This window comes from Ovis canadensis, chromosome 15 (assembly GCF_042477335.2).
Source record: "Ovis canadensis isolate MfBH-ARS-UI-01 breed Bighorn chromosome 15, ARS-UI_OviCan_v2, whole genome shotgun sequence".
Classification (NCBI taxonomy): Eukaryota; Metazoa; Chordata; class Mammalia; order Artiodactyla; family Bovidae; genus Ovis; species Ovis canadensis.
In genome coordinates, this window is record NC_091259.1 from 82,338,259 (window position 1) to 82,361,607 (window position 23,349).

General features: G+C 47.7%; 1 protein-coding gene across 1 annotated transcript in view; it reads right to left on the minus strand.

Moving 5' to 3' along the window:
• SYT13 (synaptotagmin 13) overlaps positions 1 to 23,349 on the minus strand; it is a 43,360-nt gene that overhangs the window by 14,390 nt on the left and 5,621 nt on the right. The window contains exon 2 of the mRNA XM_069553975.1: positions 1,971 to 2,196. Within this exon, the coding sequence (XP_069410076.1) occupies positions 1,971 to 2,196 (226 nt within the window). The remainder of the gene's footprint in view (positions 1 to 1,970; positions 2,197 to 23,349) is intronic.

Genomic DNA, 23,349 nt, shown 5'->3' on the forward strand with positions numbered 1-23,349 from the left:
AGACTTCGCTTGAAATACATTGGAATAAATTTTTTTTTTTAATTTTCAGAATTAATTTAAAGGGTAAAAACATAGAGGAGTATTTCATTTCCAAAATGGTTCACTATCTGGTTCCTGCAAGTAGTGAAGAATCTCCCTGGTGTGTCTAAGCAAGGAATGAACTGACCAGGATGTGAACAGCCACGTGGAAAGCCAGACACACAAGCACTCAGGACCCAGGTGGCTTGGACAACAGCAGCAGAGTCAGCGCCAGATGGGGCTTGCCTGGCACCCAGCGCTGTCAGCCCTCAGACTGCCTTAGCCTTCAAACTCCAAACCAAACCAAAGCCAGCACCCTGGGAAATGCGGGAGTGGATGGAGCTTCAAGAATCAGGACCCTGAGCCCGACAAAGGGCCAGTGAGGATCTTTGCTTGTGGGAGCAGACTGAGTTCAGCACATCATGGGGACATGATCCAGCGAACGCAGGACATGATCCAGCGAACGCTGGCCGGATCCAGCGTTCTCCTCCCTTGCACCCTCTAGCTTCTGGTCAGTACTTGCTGAGCCAATTTGGCCCTTGCTAGATTGGAATCAGAACTGGAATCATCAGTGGAATCAGAACTTGGTTGTTGCCTTCTGCAGTGGGGAAAGGAATGAGGAACCGGAAAAAGAAGACGAATGTGCTCTGAATCCTTCAGTTTCAGACTCTGAAGTGCTCTGCTGCTGTCCTTGGTGGGCAGTGCCCATGCCTGGCTTTATCCTTGGTGGGCAGTGCCCATGCCTGGCTTCATCCCAGCTTTGAGAAATCTGGTGTGTGTGTGTAGTTGCTCAGTCACGTCCAACTCTTTGCGAGCCCATGGACTGCAGCCCGCCAGGTCCTCTGTCCGTGGGATTCTCCAGGCAAGGACACTGGGGCTCCCAAGACAATGGAGCCATCCTGTGAGTTTGATTGTGATAACCACTCCCAAGGGTCCTCCTGCAAATTGTTCCCCACTCACCTTCACCTTGAGAGCTCAGCTTAGCTTTCAAGTCCTCAATAGGTCTATTTTAATTTAAAATGTGGGCTAGCAAACCTGGAGGCTAAAAGCCTACCAGGGGATTCCTTCCTGCCTCAGGTACTACCTGAATTTGTTCTTGAAGAAATGCTAGCATAATCACTGTGGTCCTGGGCCAGGTTGGAGGAGAGGCCACCTGTTCACTGGCCAGCACAGGAGTGCTGGCCCCTGACCAAGAGATGCCTTAGGAGTCGGGTCAGTGTCAGAGCCCGTTATGCTGTTTCGGTTTCCACCATCCCCCTCTCTAACCACACAGAACAAAACCCCAAACCACAGAACAATCCATTCTCCTGGCTGGATTTTTTTAATCTCCTTATAAAAGTCTGTGTGCTCTGCTCCTTTGGGTCAGGGACTGTCTCTGTTTCCATATCTGCCCCAGGGCCCAGCAAAGTGCCTTACACGAAAAGGTGTTCCATTCTTGATGTTGATGAGAAGGAGAATAATAACGATGCTTTGATTATATCCTTGTGCCAGGCTCTGATCTAAACACTTCATATGCATTGTTATATTTACATTTTACAACAACCTTACTGGACAGGTGATAGTGTCATCTTATTTTATACCCAGGGAAACTGAGGCCCAGAAAGATGATCAGTATGACCAGGGTCACACAATGGGTACATAAAAGGGGAGAGAATTAAACCCATGACTCTGAATGAAGCCCATAGTTTAACCACAACTCTTTATCCCCTTTGTAGTTGTACATACAGCTTGGAAGGGACTCTCCATTTCCCAGTGGAAAGCTGGAGGCCTTGGGAAGACACAATGTGGGAACACGTGGGGAATAATGGAGTGTAATTCCAAAGCCTGGTGCCCTCTGACCTGGTTGCCCAGTGTCCAACGCTGCGGACACAGGCTGGCCACGCCCACCAGCTAGAGATGCTTTCCAGCCCTGCTGGGTATTGTCGACAGAGTGAGGGGCAGGAGAGCCCTACCATTCTGAGGAAGGACGAACAGCTCCTCTGTGACCTGCCTCTTGAGGCGGCTGTCATTCGGGGCCTGGGGGCTGGCTGGTGCAGCAGGCTCTGCCGTGGTCTTCAGCGTGTAGTCAGCATAGTTGATGACCTCCGGGGCCGTCACAGCTGGCCTGGGTCCATAGATGTCTGGGAACTTCAGGAGGGCTCGGGGCTGGACGGGCTCTGTAGACTTTTTGACATTAAACTGCAAACACAAATCACTCTGATTAGTCCACAAGAGGTCCGCTTGCCTGTTTCCATCCACAGAAGGGAGAAGAGATGACCTGAGCTTTCAAGGGAGGCAGAGGAAGGGCTGGGGTTCCTTTCTGCTCCGAGGAACATGACCTGGGGAGGCAAAATATCATCGCCAAGTGCAGCAGAATCTCCACCATCGTGAATGACGCCGGGGCCTGCCGAGATGTCAGCCCTGTCGGTCCAGCCCCTGGGCATCCGTGGCCCAGGCGCCCTGCTGCTTTGTCCAGAGGAGTTCCCCGGGCCTGTTGTGGTTACCCTCCCCCACTGCTCTCATCTGCCTTGGTTTTCTCTTTTCCTTGTCTTCCTCTCTCATTCCTTCTCCCCCTCCCCTTCGCCACTCAGTGACTCAGAAATGAATGTGGTCCCACCACACTTAGAACCAAATCTAAACTCCCTGCAGTGACCCTTAAGTGCTTGCCCAGCCTGGCCGTGTTCACCTTTCTGACATCACCCCCAAATCCCTCTCCAGCCACTGAGCAAACTGCTTCTCAAACAGGCTGAACTCTTTCAGGATCTGGCTTCTGGCCCCCAACTCCTCCCCACAAACCACCCACCTCCACCTCCACAGGCTCTAAATTAAGTCCCTCCTCCAAGTCTGTCCCTTCCTACCACCTCATTCTGCACTTTGCTTTAGAGCATGGCTTTCACCCTGTACTGTCTCCATCACTGCCTGGCCTGTTGTGGTCAGTCTCTCCCACTAGCGTACAATCTCCATAAGCACAGGGATTATGTCTTGCCTTGCTCCTGCAGCGTCTGCTCATGGGGAGCACGCAATGCATACTTATGGCTAGGGCTCCCATGTTCAGTTGTGCGGTTTGTGCACTGTGCAAAGATGCCCAGATGAGGACTAAAATGTGATTTGTGCTCCACTTGCCTGGCTATGTGCCCTGGGGTAGGACTTAGTTCCACTTGGAGAAAAGGGCATCTTTACCCATCTGCTTGTCAAGCCTTAAGTAAGCAAAGCTCCCTCATACAGGAGTGGAATCTTCTTTCTTTGCCTCCACTGGGGACTGAGATTTCTCTTATTTGACAGATTCAAAGTTACATAACAGGCAGCAATACTGGGGACCTGCCCAGTCCCCAGGATATAGGAGATGATGATCAGATCTAGAGCTTGAAACGCTGGCACACTGGGTGGGCCACCCACAGAACAGCCCTCAGACCGAGGCAGGTACCAACCCACAGCAGGGCCCCCAAGCCACTGCCTGCTCCAGGCTCTCCTCCAGCCCCTCCGCTCTCTGTGGCTGTGGGAAGGGCTGGCCAGGGGTCAAGGTGGCTCTGCCTGGTGGCAGGAGTGACTCAGAGACTGGGAAGTCCGTGCAGCCCTGGAGCGGGGCGGCGGTTGCACTGTTTCAAAGCTCATGTTTAGTGGTTGCCCTCTGTACATTTCATTACCCCAGGACAACTAACTCCTGGACACTCTGACCTGGTTGAAACTCTGTCCCCAGATATTCCTGGGGGAGGCTGGAACTTGATGGTAGGAGGCATTCCTAACTATCTTCATTGATTGGACAATGGACGGAGTCCATGAGAAGGTGCTAATGAGACAAGACACAACACCCACTTCCTGCGGACACCTGAGGGCTGCTGTCCCCGCAGTGTGTTATGCATCCATCAGAGCTCCCTAAGGGGCTCAGAGGGGATAAAACACCTCACCCTCCTTTGGGAACACTGCCCAGTAGGCTGTAATACAGCCGAAACACATCTACCCTGATCTCTGTCGGGTGCATCTGGCACGCATGAGCTGGAAAAGCACTTGCTGACTTCCACGGACGAAGGTTTCCTGGGGCCAGAGTGAGGGCAGGGACAAGACTGAACCTAGACCAGCCTAGACCCAAAGCCCACGGCCCCAGTGGCTCCCAACCTTTTTTTCTGCCTTCAAGCCTTTAACAGGCAGCACCCACCCATCAGAGAAGCTTGTCATGATCACACATTTCGACAAATCACCCTGGGAGGAGTTGTATGCTTTGCAAAGTCAGGTCTCCTTTGCACCTTCACTCCATCGAGAGTGCCCCTGGGCATCCAGGGACCTCGCTTCTAGTACTGACCTAACTGTGTGAGTTGAGCAACTTTCAGCAAGATCGTTTCGCCTCTCAGTTATATCACTCAAGGAAGAGGTGATTTCAAGGCTTGTTTCACTTCCACATGCTGAGCAACAAAGAGGTGGGAGACACGGTTCTTTATTCGCAGATGAGTTGGGGAGACCATCAGAAACAGGAGAGTAAGTGACAGTGTGTTTGGCAAGCAGGACAGAGGCAGGCAGCAGACAGCCTGTGTGAGTAACAGATGGGGCAGGGCAGAGGACACCTGCAGTGGGGCAAGCAGAGCCGTCCTGGGAGCCAGGGCGTGAGCTAGACCCGAAAGGAGAGGGTGTCTGGAAGGTAGAAGGAGTGGGAGGAAGGCCAGGCCCTGGGAGGAGACACGCAGAGCAATGACTGATGTCCCCATGTCTGTCTGTCCTCCACAAAGTCGTGCCCACCTCTAATATTGCATCCAAGTCTGAGTTACGCTAACTATTCTCCTTCACAATAAGGAAAGGGAGGATGGAGGAAATTCAAGGTCATACAACTGAAGAGGGGTATACCATCAAGCCTCCGCATATTTTCACTTCAAGTTTGCGTCATTTCCACTGCCTCGCAGCTGCTTCTCAAAAAAAAAAAAAAAAATCCCTGTTTGTTTAGGATGCTGGATTCTCAGTGGCAACTGCAGCATCCCACGGCTTCCCACAGGGACTGCACCACATCCTCTTCTCAGAGTCGTCCTTTTCTGTCACTTGTTGGGGCCAGAACTGGGGCTGTCAGGCTGGTCCGGGGAACACGTTCATATTTTAAGTTTTGTTTCACCTTAGTTCAATCATTTTAGAAAAGGTTTGTGTGTGTGCAAGCCAAGTTGCTTCGGTCGTGTCTGACTCTGAGACCCCATGGAATGTAGCCCGCCAGGCTCCTCCGTCCATGGGATTCTCCAGGCAAGAATACTGGAGTGGGTTGCTATGCCCTTCTCAGAAAAAGGTTATGTTGATTAATTCCCAATTTGATCAAATCAGGCTGACTCTGCATTTTTAAGAGGGGAAATAATCATTGGGCTCAGTTCTGAGTGAGGGTCAGCCTGTCACTTCCAGTCCCTGCAGAGCCTGGGCTCGCATTCCTCACTACTGAGTGGGTCTCACTTTGTGTGGCCCCTGAGAACCTCAGGAGCCTGCATCTGGCTGGGTTTTTCTTGGGTGCCCGTCAACATTGATCCCCTCTTTCCTCCCACTTCCCTCCAGGTCACCAGGCTCTTTGGGTCCCACTCCAGTTCCAGGGCAAGGGTGGGGAGGGGGTACTGTTTGGTCTGATTCTATTTGTTCTTGGCATCACCTTGGGGACTGTCCTGGGGAAACCACCCGGACGGAATGAAAGGACTTGCTTTCCACGGCAATAGAAGAGATGCTCTCCCCTGCTGGATAGGAAGCACGTGGTTCTGACTCGTGACCGCAAGGTGAGCCAGTCTTAGGACAGAGCTGCCAAGGTGCACCGCAGGGTGGACAGACAGAAGGAAGCTGTGTCTTTGATGACAGTGTCATTAAGCCACCAACTCAACCAAGCCTGGAAGCTGTCCTACCGCTGCACTTCCGGTTACATGAACAATATTGCTCTTATTGTTGAAGCCTCTTTGGATTGGGGTCGTTGTGAATTGTGGCCAAAAGCATCCTGAACAGATGCCATGCATTTTTATCAAGCGACACAGAAGATCATGACCTTGACGTAGAGAAACTGCCTAGACTCAAACCTCTCCCCAAGCCCCTGTGCGTCCAGCCAAAGGCATCCTCACTGATTGCTGCTTCTTGCCCAGCGTTGGTAAGATCCTGCACAGCCATGGCTGCCTTTAGTGAAGAATGATTATTGCCCTTGATCTCACAGAGAGCAGAGCCTGCCGACCACTCCATGAGCCTCTCCAAGTGGTGAAAGCAGCCTCTGATGACCTATCTTCTTCCCTTGTACAATCTTATTTACTGCATTTTAAAACCCTGGTTCCACCACATCTTTCAAATGCATCTGTTTCCACTTAAATAGCTTAAACATCAATGCCCAGGAAGCAGAAAAGAGGTTTGGGCGCCGAGGGAGGAAGCCTGGGAAAGGATTAGAGATGGAGGGCAAGAATGCTGGGAGGAAGGAGGTGGTCCGGGGAGCAGACCCCAAGGAAGGACCTGAGCTCGAGCCTTACGCTGTGGATGTTGGTGGGGCAGTCTTTCAAAGTGGGGTCCTCTTTCTAAGCATCCCTTGAACCCAGAGAAGAGGGCTTGGAAATAGAGAGGCAGGGTGAATCAGGAAGGCTTCCAGTGGAGGCAGGCGTCCAACAACTAGGGAACGCCCAGCTGTGCTCAGCATCACAGGTGCAGAGATGGGAGAGACACCCTCATTGGAGCATCAGCCCCTTGTGATGCGTCTCCTTGGCTTCTCCCTCCTCACCTGTCTCCGGAGCTGTGGGCCACTTACTCCTCCCCACGTGGCCAGATCTGCATGGTCACTGACCAGCTCCATGTGGGCATAGCCCCAAACTGCCTCATGTCACATCCGTGCCACACCCCTCTTGCCTGCCTTGGGGCTTCTCTGTGGCTTCTGAGGTCTGAGACACCCAGGGACACACTGGGTGCACCCAGAGGCAACCCCGATGTGTCAAGGATTAAAGCTCCATGGAGAAAAAAAAGCTCCATGGAGGAACTTGACCACCGAGGGCGCCCCACTTCCTCCTTGCTACTGTTCCCGACGGTGTCCAGCGGCCTTTCGGAAGGTGACCCCTGGAGATCCAGCAGTCGCCCTTGGGACTGGCTGGTGGCCGGCTCTAACACTCCCTGTGTGTGCCCCTCCCCACCTCCCTCCTACATCCCTGGACGGCACTTGCTAATTAACAGAGGCTCAGCAGGCTCAGCTTTCCCGTCATCCAGGCTAAGACAGATGGCAGGGCGAGGAGGGGCAAACCTTCATTTAATGAACAAATATTTATTGATCCCCTATGACAGGCCAGGTCCTCCGCTAAGTGGCAGGAACACAGACGCGAACAAGACAGATGCTGTCCTTTCCTACGGGGCTTATGTTGAAAAAAAAAAAAAAAGGAAATTAATTATGAAGTTAATGATCTGTAAACAAACATTTAACCTTACTAGAGATGTTAGGTGACCCCTTTTGTGACATGATTAATTTTTTCACCTAAAGACTGTTTTGTTAATTAGGGGTTTTGCGCTGGGACATCCATCTTAAAGCATCACAGCGTTCAGGAAGTTACCGGCGGGGGAAACAGACCCAGATGGAAATGGAAGCAGATGGCTTCACCCTTTATATTTGAACTTTAAAAAAAAAGAGATGGGAGAGAGGAGAGAGTTGAACATAGAGTATTCAGATGAGGCCAAACATGGGCCACTGCGGTTGGGGTCTGCAGCTGAGCACAGCAAAGCCCCCCTCAGAGAGGAGCTGGATCAGAGGCCAGGAACCTGACAATCTCTGTCATTCTGGGCTCTAAAACTGGTAATTATGCACACTAACATGTGTAAAAGGGTTTGAAATATAGCCTGGTCATCAGAACTGATGCTCTAAAATAAATGGTTTGGTTGGGCTCCAGGCTCAGCCAGTTACTCACTGTGTGATCTTGGATCTGTTTAGCCTCTCTGTGCCCCTGGTTTCTTATCTGTAAGAAGGGGATGTTAGCAATAGGATCTGTGTCTGAGGCTGTATTGAGGAGTAGAAAAGACAGCCGGGTGTCGAGCGCTTAGCGCACAAGTGGGCATGGCAAGCCCTTGGAAACACTGGAGATACTTATTTGACTGGCATCTCTGCAACATGGATCCATGCTTGGGATGGATCATCAACATTTTTTGACTTCATCTGTGATGAGATGTGTGTGTGTCAGTTGCTCAGCCATATCCAACTCTCTGCAACCCCGTGGACTGTAGCTCACAGGGCTCCTCTGTCCACGGAATTCTCCAGGCAAGAATACTGGAGTGGGTAGCTACTTCCTTTTCCAGGGCTGCTGGAGCAAGTGCTACAGTCCCAGGGACACTCACCTCCCAGGGGGTCTCACCTTTGCGTCATTCTTTACCCTTGATTATTGGCTGAACCTTGTGAATTGCTCCTGATGAATAAAATCTGCAAACAGGACGGAATATCTCTTCCGACACTAGGTTACAAGAAATCCAATTTTACTAGTTGGTCAAAGTTGTTATTTTATTTTAATTGAAGTATAGTTGGTTTATAAGATTGTGTTAGTCTCCTATACTATGCAGTAGAACCTTGCTTATTTTTGACTAATTAATTTAATTGGAGGATAATTACTTTACAATATTGCGATGGTTTTTGCCATACATCAACATGAATCAGGTATACATGTGTCCCCCTCATCCTGAAACTCCCCCCCCATCTCCCTCTCCTATCCCATCCCTCTGGGTTGTCCCAGAGCACTGGCTTTGGTCACCCTGCCTCATGTATCGAACTTGCACTGGCCATCTATTTCACATATGGTAATATGCCTGTTTCAGCACCATTCTCTCAAACCGTCCCACCCTCACCTTCTTCCACAGAGTCCAAAAGTCTGTTCTTTACATCTGTGTCTCTTTTGCTGCCCTGCATGTCTTCTATACAGGAGCTTGTATCTGCTAACCCCAAACTCTCAATTCACCCCTCCCCCAACCCCTTTTCCCCTTTGATAAGCATAAATTTGTTTTCTATGTCTGTGAGTTTGTTTCTGCTTTATAAAAATGTTCATTTCTATCATATTTTAGATTTTGCATATAAGTGATATCATATGGTACTTGTCTTTCTCTTTCTGACTTACTTCACTTAGTGTGATAATCTCTGGGTCCATCCATGTTGCTGCAGATGGCATTATGTCATTCTTTTTATGGAGGAGTAGTACCACACCTTCTTTATCCATCCATCTGTTGCTGGACGTTTAGGTTGCTTCCATGTCTTGGCTATTATGAACAACTACTAGTAGTTTCTAAAACCTTAAATATATATCTACCCTCTGACCCAACAGTTCCACTCCTAGGTATTATTCCAAGGAAGATAAAAATATTTGTTGACATAAAGACTTACACATGAATACTGATAGTAACTTGAATCATACTAGCCCAAAACAGAAATCAGGCCATCAACAGGACAATGGCTAGATGCCTTATGGAATGTTCTTACAATGGAATATTCCTTAAAAGTAAAGAAATGAATTGTCAATACACATAACAAAAGGGAAAAATCACAAAAACATGATGAACAAAAAAAGTCATAATACATATTCATCTATACTACATGATTTCATTTATATCAATGGTTTGCAACTCAGGGAACATCTGTAATGTTTGGAGATATTTTTTTTTTGTCCCAACTGGGGGTGGAGGTTGTTACCAGTTAAGAGGCCAGAAAGCTGCTAGCTATCATCCTACATTTCCCAGGACAGCTCCCCACAACAAGGAATTATCTCACCCCAATGTAAACAGTGCCAAGGTTGAGAAACATTGATGGAAATTAAGCTCTAGGACAGGTGAAACTAATCAATGACGATAGAACGTAGACCAGTGGTCCTGATTGCTTCCAGGGAGAGCTGAGTGGTAAGAGGCATGGCAGAAGTGTGGGTTACAGCCTAGAGGATACATATTTGTCAAAACTGATCTTCATAAACTAGTGACTTCAGATGCTTGCATTTCACTGTGTGACAACTGCATCGGAATTAAATTTAGACAGAGATACACACAGAGACACACATACACACACACCTCTAGCCCACCTGCTGAATTAGGCTTTCTGGCATCTGGATTAGTGTTTCTCAAACTTCACTTCCAAAGCAGCACCCACGGCGACAGAGCTAACACGTGCTCCAGGGAAGGGGAAGTCTAGAATAATTGGATCTCTTTACTGAAATCTCTCGTTCTATCTTACAGTTCATGTGACTTTTTGTATTTGGCTCCATATAAATGACTCAGTATTATAATATTTTGAATGACCACAAGAAAGGATAGAAAAGGTTTTCCTGTTTATTTTGTGATGTGGAATATTTTCCATAACACTGGCTAGTAGCACATTCCCTCTGCTCCTCAAGACACACACACACACACACACACACACACACACACACACACACACACACACACACAGGCCCTAGAGGAGAAGCAGGACTCTTTCTCCCTCTCTCTGTTGGACATGCAATAAATCAAGCTGAAAGCTAACTGAGAATAAGTCATTTTGTCTCCAGGAAAGGAACAATTCCTAGAAGCTCAGCCTGTGTGAATGGCCCTCTATCCAAGTGTTCCTTCCAACCATATAGATAACTCCCCTAGAGAGAATTTGGGGTACAGCTGCAGAAGCTCTTAACCAACCCAGAGGTTTGACCCCTTTTGCCCATTCCCTCTGTAAAGCATCCTTACACACCTACAGCTGATCGCACCTTCTTGGGCCGCTTGTTCATGACCTTGTATTAGTCAGGGAAGACCAACTGCTTCATAACAAACAACACCCAACCTCACCTCAGTGGATGAACACAATGAAAACTGGTTTCTCTAGTCTTCAAGGATCTGTTCACTCTTCTACAAACTCAGAGTCCTCCAAGCCCCTTCCGTCTTGTGGTTCTGCCCACCTGCGCCCTGTACCATTCAGATATGAACTCAACAAATCCTCATAATAACCCTATCAGGAAGTGTTGCTGTGACCAATCCCATTTCACCTATGAGGACACACAGCCAGCTGGTGAGCAGTAAAGGTGAGATTCAAACCCAGGCTGGCCCCCCGCCAGAGCTCTCTGTTTTAACTGTTCTGCTGTGCCTCCAGCCCTTTACCACCTCGTCACATTTGGAATCACCATTTGTTCACCTGCGTTTTTGTGCCACTTAGACTGATGCCTGGGCCACTCCACCCCTGCGCACCTTTAGTCAGAGGCAGAGGGTTGAGCACTGTTCCACACTTCAACCTGTAGAAATGGCACCTGGGGGAATGTAAAATTCAGATGTCCAGGTTCCTTCCCTGCTTTGTCTCAGAAGTCCTAGGTGGGTCCTAAAGAATCTGTGTGTCTAAGAATCTCCCTAAGGTGACTATGATGCAGGTGGTCTCTGAAGCTCACATGGGAACCCTCTGGTTTGGGGGAGGTCTGAGAATTCCAGGCAAGGTGGAGAGATAAGGTGAGCTGCTCACAAGCATGACCTCCCTCTCAGTCAAGTCCTCTTGGCTTCCAACAAACAGTTCTTTGTCTGGTAGATCTCCAGCTCCTGGGGAGCTGCTCATACCAGGATCTCCAGTTCTTGGCTACTTATGGGTGAATCCACAGCGTCAGGTCCTGGCGGAAGGGTTTATTTCAACCTGCAAATTTGAAATTCTCTTTGAAGCAGCAGCTTGTCTTCCAGTCCAGGCGCCTTGCAGTGTTTCCATGGTAACCCAGCCACCACACATCTTTTGTTGTCCCTTCCAACACCTCTTCTTCTGTTTATTATAGATCTGTGCCTTCTTAAATCCCCTTCCCTTGAGACTCACCCCCTGCTGGTCTCTTTCCCTTCCGTGATTATTTTAAATTCTAAAAAGGCCAGTCTGTGATTGACTTAGCACACTCCCTGCCCCATAGCTGGCATCTAAGGCGACACACTAGGGGGTTTATTGGTGGGGTAGACTTGCCAGCTAGGCTTATCTATCAGCCAGGTAAATGCACCTCGCCCAAACCAGCAGGAATGAACCACAACTGGGAATAACAGAAAACCCTTTCTCTGCTGCTAGTGATCCACCAGGGCCTCCTTGATAGCTCAGGTGGTTAAAAATCTGCATGCAACGCAGGAGACCTGCGTTCAATCCTTGGGTCGGGAAGATCCCCTGGAGAAGGGAGTGGCTACTTACTCAAGTACTCTTGCCTAGAGAATGGCATGGACAGAGGAGCCTGATGGGCTACCATCCGTGCGGTAGCAAAAGAGTCAGACACGACTGAGTGACCCACACTTTCACTTTTTACTTTCATTCATTCATTCATTCGTTTGATGTTTACTAAATCTCCAGATACTTATCAGCTTCAGGAATAACACGGTCCAGTCATTCTCTCGTGGCTTGGGCGTTTCCAGGGGAGTGGGAACAAGAAACCAGTAGATGCAAAAAAGCAATCTCAGGTAAGAAGTCCTTGCAAGACAGGGACAGATGGGGATAAGGCTGTGTCCACTAGGAATCTGAAATCAAGAAAGGCTTCCCGAGCTAAAATTTGAGGGGAGGAGACCAGCTAAATAAGAGATAGGGTACACAGGAGCCCATCAAACATTACCTGGGGGAAAAGTCACAGGGTGGGGTTGGGGGAATGAAAACAGGATTTCAGGACGATCCAGAGACTCTGACTTCCGGTTGCTGCACCCACCCCCCAGCCCCAAATCCAAGGCAGCATTCTGCCAAGTGCAGAAGTAGCAGAAGGGTTTTTTGGGTCAAGGCGGCAGCTTGAAAGCCTGCAGTGTGTTCAGAAAGCCACGGGTTCCACCAAAGCTTAAAGCCCCGTGAGAAGAGGAGGGACAGAGTGTTGTCATTATCCCCACACTTCTGGAGGACACAGAATTCAAACTGATTTTTGGATAAATAATAATTCCACCGGGCTGCCACACAGTGGCAAGATCCCACCAGAGAACCTTGTAGGTGGTGTCTGCACTGATTCCACCAGTCACATCACAAAACCGGACAGGACAATATAGCTGCCACCTCTCCACCACTTCCTCTGCACCAGGTGCCCTGCAAAACGCAGCAGACTTTACGTATTTGATCCTCACACGATCCTAGAGATGAGCGCCTACGGTTTTTTCTTTTTTTCTTTTTACGGCCTTCCCTGGTGGCTCAGTGGTAAAGCATCATACTAGATGCTGGATCAAATCAGAAAATGAAAGTGGTTTCTAAACAATCAAGCTGCGAGCAAACAGAGGGCTCAACATGTGGGCCCTGACCTTTGCCAATTTGTATACACTCTTCCTGACTCGCTGACCCGCCCCCCCTTATTATTTATTACGGTTGGTAGCTAACATTGATTGAGCACCTTATCCACAGGGTTGTGGCAGGAGCAGATGGCACATTCAAAGCAGATAATTGAGGGGAATTTCATAAAGTAGATGTTGACAAAGGTGTGGAAGGTTAAGGAAACTAACAAGTCATTGGAAATATCCAGGGGCCAGGAGCAACTGGGCAATGTTCACATGCCTAGAACTGGCCCCTGGGACGAGGGCACAGGGGATAGACAATGGGGTAGGTTTGGGTGGGACTGGGGGTGCGGGTGCAGGGAGAAGGATCTGGAACGTGGTTCTGGATGCTTTCCGGCCCAGCACTAATGTTCTGGGCACTGTCCTGTCAGAATTAGCTGACTGAATCCTCATGACAATCCAGTGTCAATGACACAGTTAACAGATGGTCACATTGAGGCACAGAAAAGTTAAGTCACTAACCCACCATCACACAGCAAGTGAGGGGCAGATTGGAACCGAAACCCAAAGCCCGAGTGCTTCATCCCCTCCATACATCTTGTATGTGAGGTTCAGTCATTTAAAAGAATCATTATAAGGATGACTTAATTATTCATACTATTTATTAATGCATTAACCATTTCACAGGCTGTTGCAATTAGTGCATTCTCCCAAGGCCACCCGTGGGAGTCACAGGAACCCCATTTCTTTCCAGCGGTAGTGTCAGCCAGAGCCACCCCTTCTCCTCTGCTCCTGAGGAGCCGAGGCCCTGGTGTGCCTCCTTGGGGCAGTCCGTGCAGTTGACATTGCCCAGATCTCAGGCCACAGCCCAGAGTAAGGAAAGCATACCGGTGGTGTTGACTCTGCTTTCCAGACTCTAAGCCACTGGGACAGCCAGGCTCACAGCTCAGGGGAGCCAGGCCCCTGCCTGATCCTCCTGTGGGCTACAGAGGTTAGAGGTTCAAGGCCCTCATCTTTTAGAGTCTTTCGTTTTCCTACAATTAAAAATTCCAGAAACACCATATGACATGTGACTGCTAGAACGGACATGCAACAATGGACTGGTTCAAATTTGGGAAAGGAGTATGACAAGGCTGTATATTGTCACCCTGCTTATTCAACTTACATGCAGAGTACATCATGTGAAATTCTGGGCTGGATGAAGCACAGCTGGAATCAAGATTGCCGGGAGAAATATCAACAACCTCAGATACGCAGATGACACCATTCTTATGGAAAAAGCAAAGAAGAACTAAAGAAAAACTTTCATCTCTTGATGAAAGTGAAAGAGGAGAGCAAAAAAGCTGGCTTAAAACTCAATATTCAAAAAAACTAATATCATGGCATCCAGTCCCATCACATCGTGGGCAAATAGATGGGAAAACAATGAAAACAATGAGAGACTTCATTTTCCTGCGCTCCAAAATCACTGCAGATGGATTAAATGAAATTAAAAGATGCTTGCTCCTTGGAAGAAAAGCTATGGCTAACCTAGACAGCATATTAAAAAGCAGAGACATGACTTTGCCAACAAAGGTCTGTCTAGTCAAAGCTATGGTTTTTCCAGTAGTCATGTATGGATGTGAGAGCTGGACTATAAAGAAAGCTGAGCACTGAAGAATTGATGCTTTTGAACTGTGGTGTTGGAGAAGACTCTTGACAGTCTCTTGAACTGCAAGGAGATCCAACCAGTCCTGAATATTCATTGGAAGGACTGATGTTGAAGCTGAAACTCCAATACTTTGCCCACCTGATATGAAGAACTGACTCATTAGAAAAGACTGATGCTGGGAAAGATTGAAGGCAGGAGGAGAAGAGGACAACAGAGGAGGAGATGGTTGGATGGCATCACTGACATGATGGACATGTGTTTGAGTAGGCTCTGGGAGTTGGTGATGGACAGGGAAACCTGATGTGCTTCAGCCCATGGGGTCTCAAAGAATCGGACACGACTGAGTGACTGAACTGACCTGATGTGACTGCTGACTTACCCAGCTGCTGACCCATCTGGCCTTCTGAACATAGCCATCCCTTAGGATTTCTGGTGGATTGGTTCCAGGAACCCTTCAGACACCAAACCCACAGATAAGCAAGTCCCTCATATAAAATGCCATAGAAGAGTTGGCCTTTCAGATCCGTGGATATGGAGAGCTAGCTGAAACAACTTTAAGTCCATCAGTTACTTACTTGAATTCTGTGTCCTGATCCTGCCCCCTATAGGCCTTGTGAAGGAAGGAAGGGATGGTTCTGGCACCTTTGACCCTGGTGGGCATATTGCCTTCAGGGTGCCCATGGCCAGCTGTGGGACCAGCCCTTCTCAGCTGTTCTTCCAAACTCAAGGAATCTTCAGACCTCGGAGGCCTCTACTCTTTCTCCTCTTTCTCCAGTTTGCAACTTTCCCGATTCAGTTGCCCAGGCCATGATGTCAACAGCACCTCTCTGAAGTCTAAAGATATCCCTCATCTCCCCATTCTTTCCCTGATCTCACAAGGTGAGTCACTGATGATGCCTGCACCCAGTAGCTGGGCTCCACAGAAGAGTCACTCAACAGGGCAGACGGTTCCATAAGAAAGTCACGGTCACCAACCTTAAGCTCAGTACTTCCCAGAAATCTTACTGTTTCCTTAACTCCTTCTTCAAGCTCACATTTTGGAATTTCTCTGTCTCCTCTGACTGCCTTCATAGAGGAAAAAGGAAACCAAGAGAACGAAAGACCCTTCAGTTCAGTTCAGTTGCTCAGTCATGTCCAGCTCTTTGTGACCCCATGGACTGAAACACACCAGGCTTCCCTGTCCATCACCAACCCTTGCAGCTTACTCAAACTCACGTCCATTGAGTCGGCGATGCCATCCAACCATCTCATCCTCTGTCGTCCCCTTCTCCTCCTGCCTTCAATCTTTCCCAGCATCAGGGTCTTTTCCAATGAGTCAGTCCTTCGCATCAGGTGGCCAAACTATTGGAGTTTCAGCTTCAGCATCAATCCTTCCAATGAATATTCAGGATTGATTTCCTTTAGGGTGGACTGGTTGGACCCTCAGTGTCCTGTTAACAGACACGTGGAAATGCCCTTCTTCTCTGGACTGATGTTGTGGCCTGTCCAGTGTCTTGGGACACCGCAGGAAGTGTTCCCCTCTCTCCCTCCCTCCGGGATCAGTCCTTCCATCCCAGCCTTGCGCCCCCTTCTCCATGCATGAGAGCCTTACCCTAGCTATTTTCGGTCTGTTTCTCTCCCTCTCTCTTGAACATTCTTCTTCTCTTTCAACTGGCTCCTTCCCATCAGCTTTCAACGGTGCTCAATATTTTTTTGATCTCTGTCTTCCGCTCAGCCAGGCCCTAGCCCTCTCCACCCCTTGGCAGCTATGCAACTCAGAAGAACTGCCTGTACACACCTACACCCCTATGCCTCCCCCCACACTTCTTTCCCAGAGGCCCCATCAACCCACTGAAGGTCCCTGTTGATCTCCAAGGTCATTGAGAATCTTCCCTGTTTCATTCTATGGGATTTTTCAGCCTTATGTTACTTGACTTTTCAGTGACTCCCTTCTTCTTCAAAAGTTTTTCTCTTGTCATTATTAGCATTTTGACATCACAGTCTCCAGGTTTTCTCCTTCCTCTCTGGCCACCCTCCTTGTTTCATGAAACACTGGCGTCCCTCAGGACTTGTTCCCAGGGCCTTTTCCCCTCTCATTCTGCTTTCTAACCAGATGGTCTCAGCCATGCTCATGGCTGGGCTTTCTACTCCCGAATATACATCCCTACTAGAAGGTGAGCTCCGGACCTGCAGAACCACTTCATGGAGATAACGCAAAGGTTCCTCACACTCCCCCTGCACAAAAGTGAACTCATGACTGAAATCCACGGCCTCATCCTTGTTTCACCAGGTGGTACCACCACCCTAAGTGAAACCCTTAGCTCTCATCCCCAACTCCTCCCTCTTCCTGAAGCCTACAGCCAACTCAGAGGCAAAGCCAGTCAATTTATCTCCTAAACACCTCTCCAGACTATTGCCACAAAGACAGCGGTCCACGCCATCATGGTCTCTCTCCAGAGTTTCCCTGGTCCCCTCACTTCTAGTCCTCTCCCATCCAAGATGCTGCTGCACCTTAAATCCAACTATGTCACATCTCACTTAAGACCTTTCAGAAAAAAAAAAAAAAAAGACCTTTCAGTAGCTTCCATCGCTCTTGGGAAAATATCCCAATAGGTCCTGTGCGGTACTCTCTGGCCGGACTTGCCTTGCTCACTTGCAATTATTCTCTCCTGTACCCTTGGAGCTCTACCCACTTTAGCCTTCTTCCAGTCCCTCCTTCATGATATTTCTTCTTGCCACAGGGCCTTTGCACATACCCTATGCCGAGAATACTTCAAGTCCTCAACTCCAGTACCTTTACTTAGTAAATGACACGAACTTTATGCCACAGGGGTGTGCAAGATAGTTCATTTGGGGTATGGGAAGAATATAACAGAATTTCATTTTATAATTTATTTTTACATTACTGTTTTAAAAGGTCCATTTTGTGCATGTTTTATTATGTACATGATAAAAGAGTACATACATATAAAACATATGTATACTTTGCAAAGAATTGAGTCTATATGTATAAAGGGTCGGAGAAGGCAATGGCACCCCACTCCAGTACTCTTGCCTGGAAAATCCCATGGACGGAGGCCTGGTAGGCTACAGTCCATGGGATCGCTGAGTCAGACACGACTGAGCGACTTCACTTTCACTTTTCACCTTCATGCATTGGAGAAGGAAATGGCAACCCACTCCAGTGTTCTTACCTGGAGAATCCCAGGGACAGGGGAGCCTGGTGGGCTGCCGTCTATGGGGTTGCAGAGAGTCAGACATGACTAAAGCGACTTAGCAGCAGCAGTATAAAGGGTATATGCTCAAAATTCTTTACTAAGTCTTCAAATATGTTAAGATCAGAGCACTGATGAGTTATCACTTCTTGAGAGAACTCTTACCTACCTTACCACACCTAATACCATTAGATTTATATCCACTTGTACGACCGTGTAATGAAGCTCTCTACCCCCGAGGATATGAGCTTCAGGAAGTCAAGGGTGTTGTCTGCCTGGTCACTTTGGTGTCCCTAGTGTTAATTCAGTGTCTTGCATGTAATAGGTGATCAAGAAATCTTTTGTTTTGTTTTGAATTGCTGTGCTTGATTTTTATTGCTCTATTGGAGTGCAGTTGATTAAGGCCTCCCTGCTGGCTCTGTGGTAAAGAATCCACCTGCCAATGCAGGAGACACACGTTTGATCTCTGGGTTGAAGAGACTCCTTGGAGAAAGAAATGGCAACCCAGTTCAGTATTCTTGCCTGAGAAATCCGATCGACAGCGGAACCTGGCGGCCTACAGTCCATGGGGTCACAAGAGAGTCAGACATGACTTAGTGACTAAACAACAACATTGACGAACAATGCTGTGTTAGTTTCAGGTATACAGCAAAGCAATTCAGTTATGCATATTTGTGTATCTATTCTTTTTCAAATTCTTCTCCCATTTACATTATTACAGAGTAAGGAAGAACTTTTTGAATGAATGAATATCCTAGGATTCAGTTATATCTAAAGGATTCAGATATACCTAAACAAATATCCTAAAGGATTCAGAGATACCTAAAATATACTGAATAGAGAGGCCAGGCACTGAATGTGTTGGGTGTGTTCAAAAGTATTGTCTCATTTAGTCTTTAATATTACTGTGGAGAACCTTATTGCTATCACCTCTGTTTTGTTGGTGAAGAAAGCAGGATTCAGAATGGCCAAGGTCATTTAGCTGGAAGACACTGGAGAGTGAGTTTTGGGGGCTTTCCTGATGGTCCAGTGTTTAAGAATCTACCTTGCAGTGCAGGGACACTGGTTTGATCCGGGAAGATCCCATATGCCACAAAGCAGCAAAGCCTGTGCGCCACAGCTGCTGAGGCTGTGTGCCCAGAGCCCAGGCAGTGTGCCTTGCAATAGGAGAAGCCGTCACAAGGAGAAGCCCGTGTACAACTCCCCTGCTCGCTGCAACTAGAGAAAGCCCAAGTGCAGCAGTGAAGACTCAGTGCAGCCGTAAGATAAATAAAGTTGTAAAAAGAAAATAAATTCAGGTTTAGAGTCGAAGTCTAATTTGCTTCCGATTACATCTCAGCGATTTGATCATGAAGTGAACATTTTCGTTCTAGGAGGTAATTTCCTCTTTTACGTGGTCTCAAAGACTAGATTGTTCTTAAACTCATTCTGGTGAATATCCAAATACACACAAGTCTACCGAGCAGTGGTTACCAACGAGATACCTAAGCTCTTGTTCACTCCTTTCCATCCTCTGATCCTTCGTCTCTCTGAGTTTGGTAATGAGCCTGTTACATGAAGAGCAAGAGTCACGTTGCTGCTTAACAGCTTCAGCCTACTTGCGAGGTAAGCAACTCATCAGATGATGCCTCTGCAGGGAGTACGCCCCAAAGCCCTGAGACCACGTTGATGTTTTCCCAGGCAGTTTCGTCTCTTCTCGTGCCCTTGCTGCCTTCACTATATGTCTCTCTGGGAGCCTCACCCTTTCTTTGCGAATTGACTGTGCTGGAAACAAAAACACAATCTAAGGTGCTTGGGGGGGTGCACTGTGAGAAAGGATGGGGGTGTCGGATATGAAACACAGGAGTTGAGAGCTCACTGAAGTTATTCTCAGCTTCATTCTGCAACTGTTTCCTAATAAATCATCTAGTTGCCAACCAAACCACTCTTCCCCAACATTCTGTTCTTCAAATGCAGTTCTCTTGAAAACATCCTCCTTTCTTTCTTTCCTTTTTTTTTTTTGTGGCCACCCCTCATGGGAAGGATCTCAGTTCCCCTACCAGGGACTGAACTCAGGCATAGCAGTAACATCATCTAATCCTATCCACTAGACCACCAGGGAACTCATGAAAGCATCAATCTTAATTCTGTTTGAAAAGCAGTCTTCACTATCCTGCCTCCGTAACTCACATCCCTTTCATCAGGCTACTTTTAGCAGCAAGTTCAAAACTGTGGTTTATAATGATTTTCCAAGTAAAATGTGCTCCCCCAGGGTATTATCTCATTGGTCTTTGCAACCGGAGATTTTTAAAACTGTTTCCAATGTCAGTTGTGTGATCGGATGCTTGAAGGGCAAGAAACCAATAGAAAGTGAGGACTCCACACCCTCCAGGCTTGTCTTGATTCCCTGCCTTGTCACTGGAGGTGAACAGAGATTCTTCCACAAGCTCAGTACCTTCTCCTGCATTTCTGTGCTTGTGATTTCTATGTTGGCTGCAAGCAGAGGCGGTGGCCCCATGAGTCTCCTCCCCATTCATCTATCCATCCATCCAATGACTCACACAGTCATTTAGTGTTTCTCCTCACTTCTCTTGCTCTCTGCCATCCTGCTCAGTTTTTCTATTAAGGAACAGTACGTCTTGGATTAATGAGAGGAGGGTGGGCAGAATCAATGAAATATATCAAAGTACCCCAGGGTCTCCGCCAGATGCATGAAGACTCAGTTTCACAGATTTTCCATGGGATGCTCTTCCCCTTCTCTCTCTCTCTCGTATATACATGTATACATATTCACACCCACGTATGCACATATTCATATATGCAACCACCCCTCATCCTTTGACTCTAATCTGTTCATGGAAACAAGCCTGCCAGGCCAGTGAATTCCAGAGAGCAGTCACTTGTATTTCACTGTTTTAAATGGGAAAAATTAAAATGCATTCCGAGTCCACCCCAAACATCGGTCAGGCTCCCAAAATATCACTGTAAATAACTGCAACGCCCTTAAACACCATGTAAAACTCTCCTAGGAATGTTCTATAATATGAATCAATTAAAACACCCTTTTCTTAATTAGCACTTGGGGAACGCCTCGGTGGGAAGGTCTATTTTTGTGCAGTGAACAGACCTGGTAAGTGATCAAGGCTCCTCCTCCTGGCATCACGTTGGCCCAGTGATGCCAAGGTGAAGAAATGTCGCTGAGAAGTAGTAAATACCACCTCAACTGGACCTGAGTTTCTAGAGCCCCCAGGAACCTAGGTGAAGCAGATTGGGACCCTTGAGGGACTAAAGCCTGGGGGAAAAGGATAAGGAAGCTGACGATGATAACACGCACGGGGGTCATCCACACAAAGTCTGCTTTCTCCCTCTGACTCTGGAAGGTCGGTCACTTTTCAGCTTGTCTCCTTTGTCTTCTGGGTCTGCGGCTTCCCCATCCTACCGGTTTCTCCCCTTCCTTCTACCTTCCCCTTAAGCCCCTCTGATTTCTAGTTCGGGTGTTTCTCCCATTGTGCTCTGATGGTCTCGCTCTCTCTCTTCCTGTACTCCAGGCACATGAGAGGAATCTGGGCCAGTATCTGAAAATCTAAAAATGTCGAAAGATGGAGCGGCATTTTCTGCTGGAGTGAACAAAGGGTGCTAGTGAGCCGTCAATCACATCAAGAGAGGAGCCATGAACCCGAATTATCTCCATGCTAAACCAGAGGAGAGACTAGACAGGGAATAAGACGGGGCAGGTCTGGGACCTGTCACTGAGAAGGACTAATGGACACAGACCAAAGGTCCGCAGTATGTTTCAAAGAGCCTAGTGCTTCCAGTGGGCATATGCTCATCTCCCTGAAATAATCCATGCTGATTTCTTGATGCAAAATTCATACTGTCTTCCCTGTTACTAAGCAACCAGCCCAAACATGTTTACTGTGTAAATTTCTCTGGAGGGCCTGGGGCTGCACCCAGTGCTCGAAGCATGAAGGATGCAAGAGGCACAGAAGCCAGCCAAAGCTTTGGGAAAGGTTTCTGAAGCTGACCTGCAAAGATCCATACATTGTAGACACTTTTAGGCCATACCTGGGGAAATGCAGTGGCTCAAGTAAAATTTTGACTATTTTTTTCCTGCTACTCTCCAGCCTAGTGGTCAAAGATGTGGACTCTGGAGCCCGACTTCCTAAATGTGATTCCCAGTTCTGCTATGGAATAAGTTGCTACAGAGTAAGTTCCATGTGTAAAATGGATGCAATAAGTATGCATATTTCATAGGGCTATTGTCGGGCTAAAAGTAATATGATTAAAGAGCTTAGAACAGCGCCTGGCACACAAGAAGAACTCAATAAATGTTACCTATACTATCACTATTCTTTATTACACTATGGAAACGGATATACTTTTTGTTTGTTTATATCAATAGGAGAGTTTATCAGCTGGGAGATCAGCTGAGAAATCAATTCTTTAAAAGGACTGAGAATCCAAGGAGGTCAGGCCTTCCGGCAGTCCAGGGTCAAATCAGTTCCAGGAGTGGGGTTAGCAATTCATGTTGGCCTCCTGTGATCACTGAAGTACCGGGAGGCCTTGTCAGGGCAGCCAATGAGAACTGGAGACAAGCCCTACTTTGGGGCCAAGTTGGAGGTGCCTATCCTAAGCCCCCCTATACCTCGTCTGTAATATGCTTAATGACAACTGCTGGCTTCATTGTCTCCTTCCTCACTTACAAGGAAGAGCATACACCTGTCTTTTTACTGCTATGTCCCAGTGCCTAGAATATGTTCATTAACCTTTAATGAGTGAATTTATTAGCTGCTGAAGTGTAGCACTGGGGCTCTGATCCATCCTCTCTGCCAAGTCTACGTTCAGACAAGTACTCTGAGAAGATGTTGCTCCAGTGGTCTAAGGAAGAGGAAACAGGCGGGAGCATTAATCAGGCCGCGCTGATGTTCCCCAGGCCCTGGTCTGAGGGAGGAGGCAGCTGCAGGAGCAGCAGCAGAAAGCAGACAGGGGGGTGGTGAATAGCAGACCACAAAAAGGAGGGCCGTGTCTTGACAACAGCCCCCAAAGCCTCCTATCAAAAAACACTGGCTTGATACTAAAACAATATTCATAAACATTACATCACAACTTGACAGATAAGAACTTTACTGAATTATAACTACGTTCAGAAAAGTACACAAATCATAAATGTAGAGCTGTATATACTTTCTTTCCTAAAGTGGACACAGCTGTGTAATCAGTACCATGTCAAGAGGCAGAGCTTGTAAACAAAAGCTCTAGAAAGAGAAGCTTCCCCACTGTGCCCCAGGCATTACCTGTCCGCAGCGGAAACCCCAGACATAAATGGGCTTGATTTCAAATCTTGTGGAAATGGAATCTTAACCACGTGCATTCCTTTGTTCCTTTACTCTCTTCTTC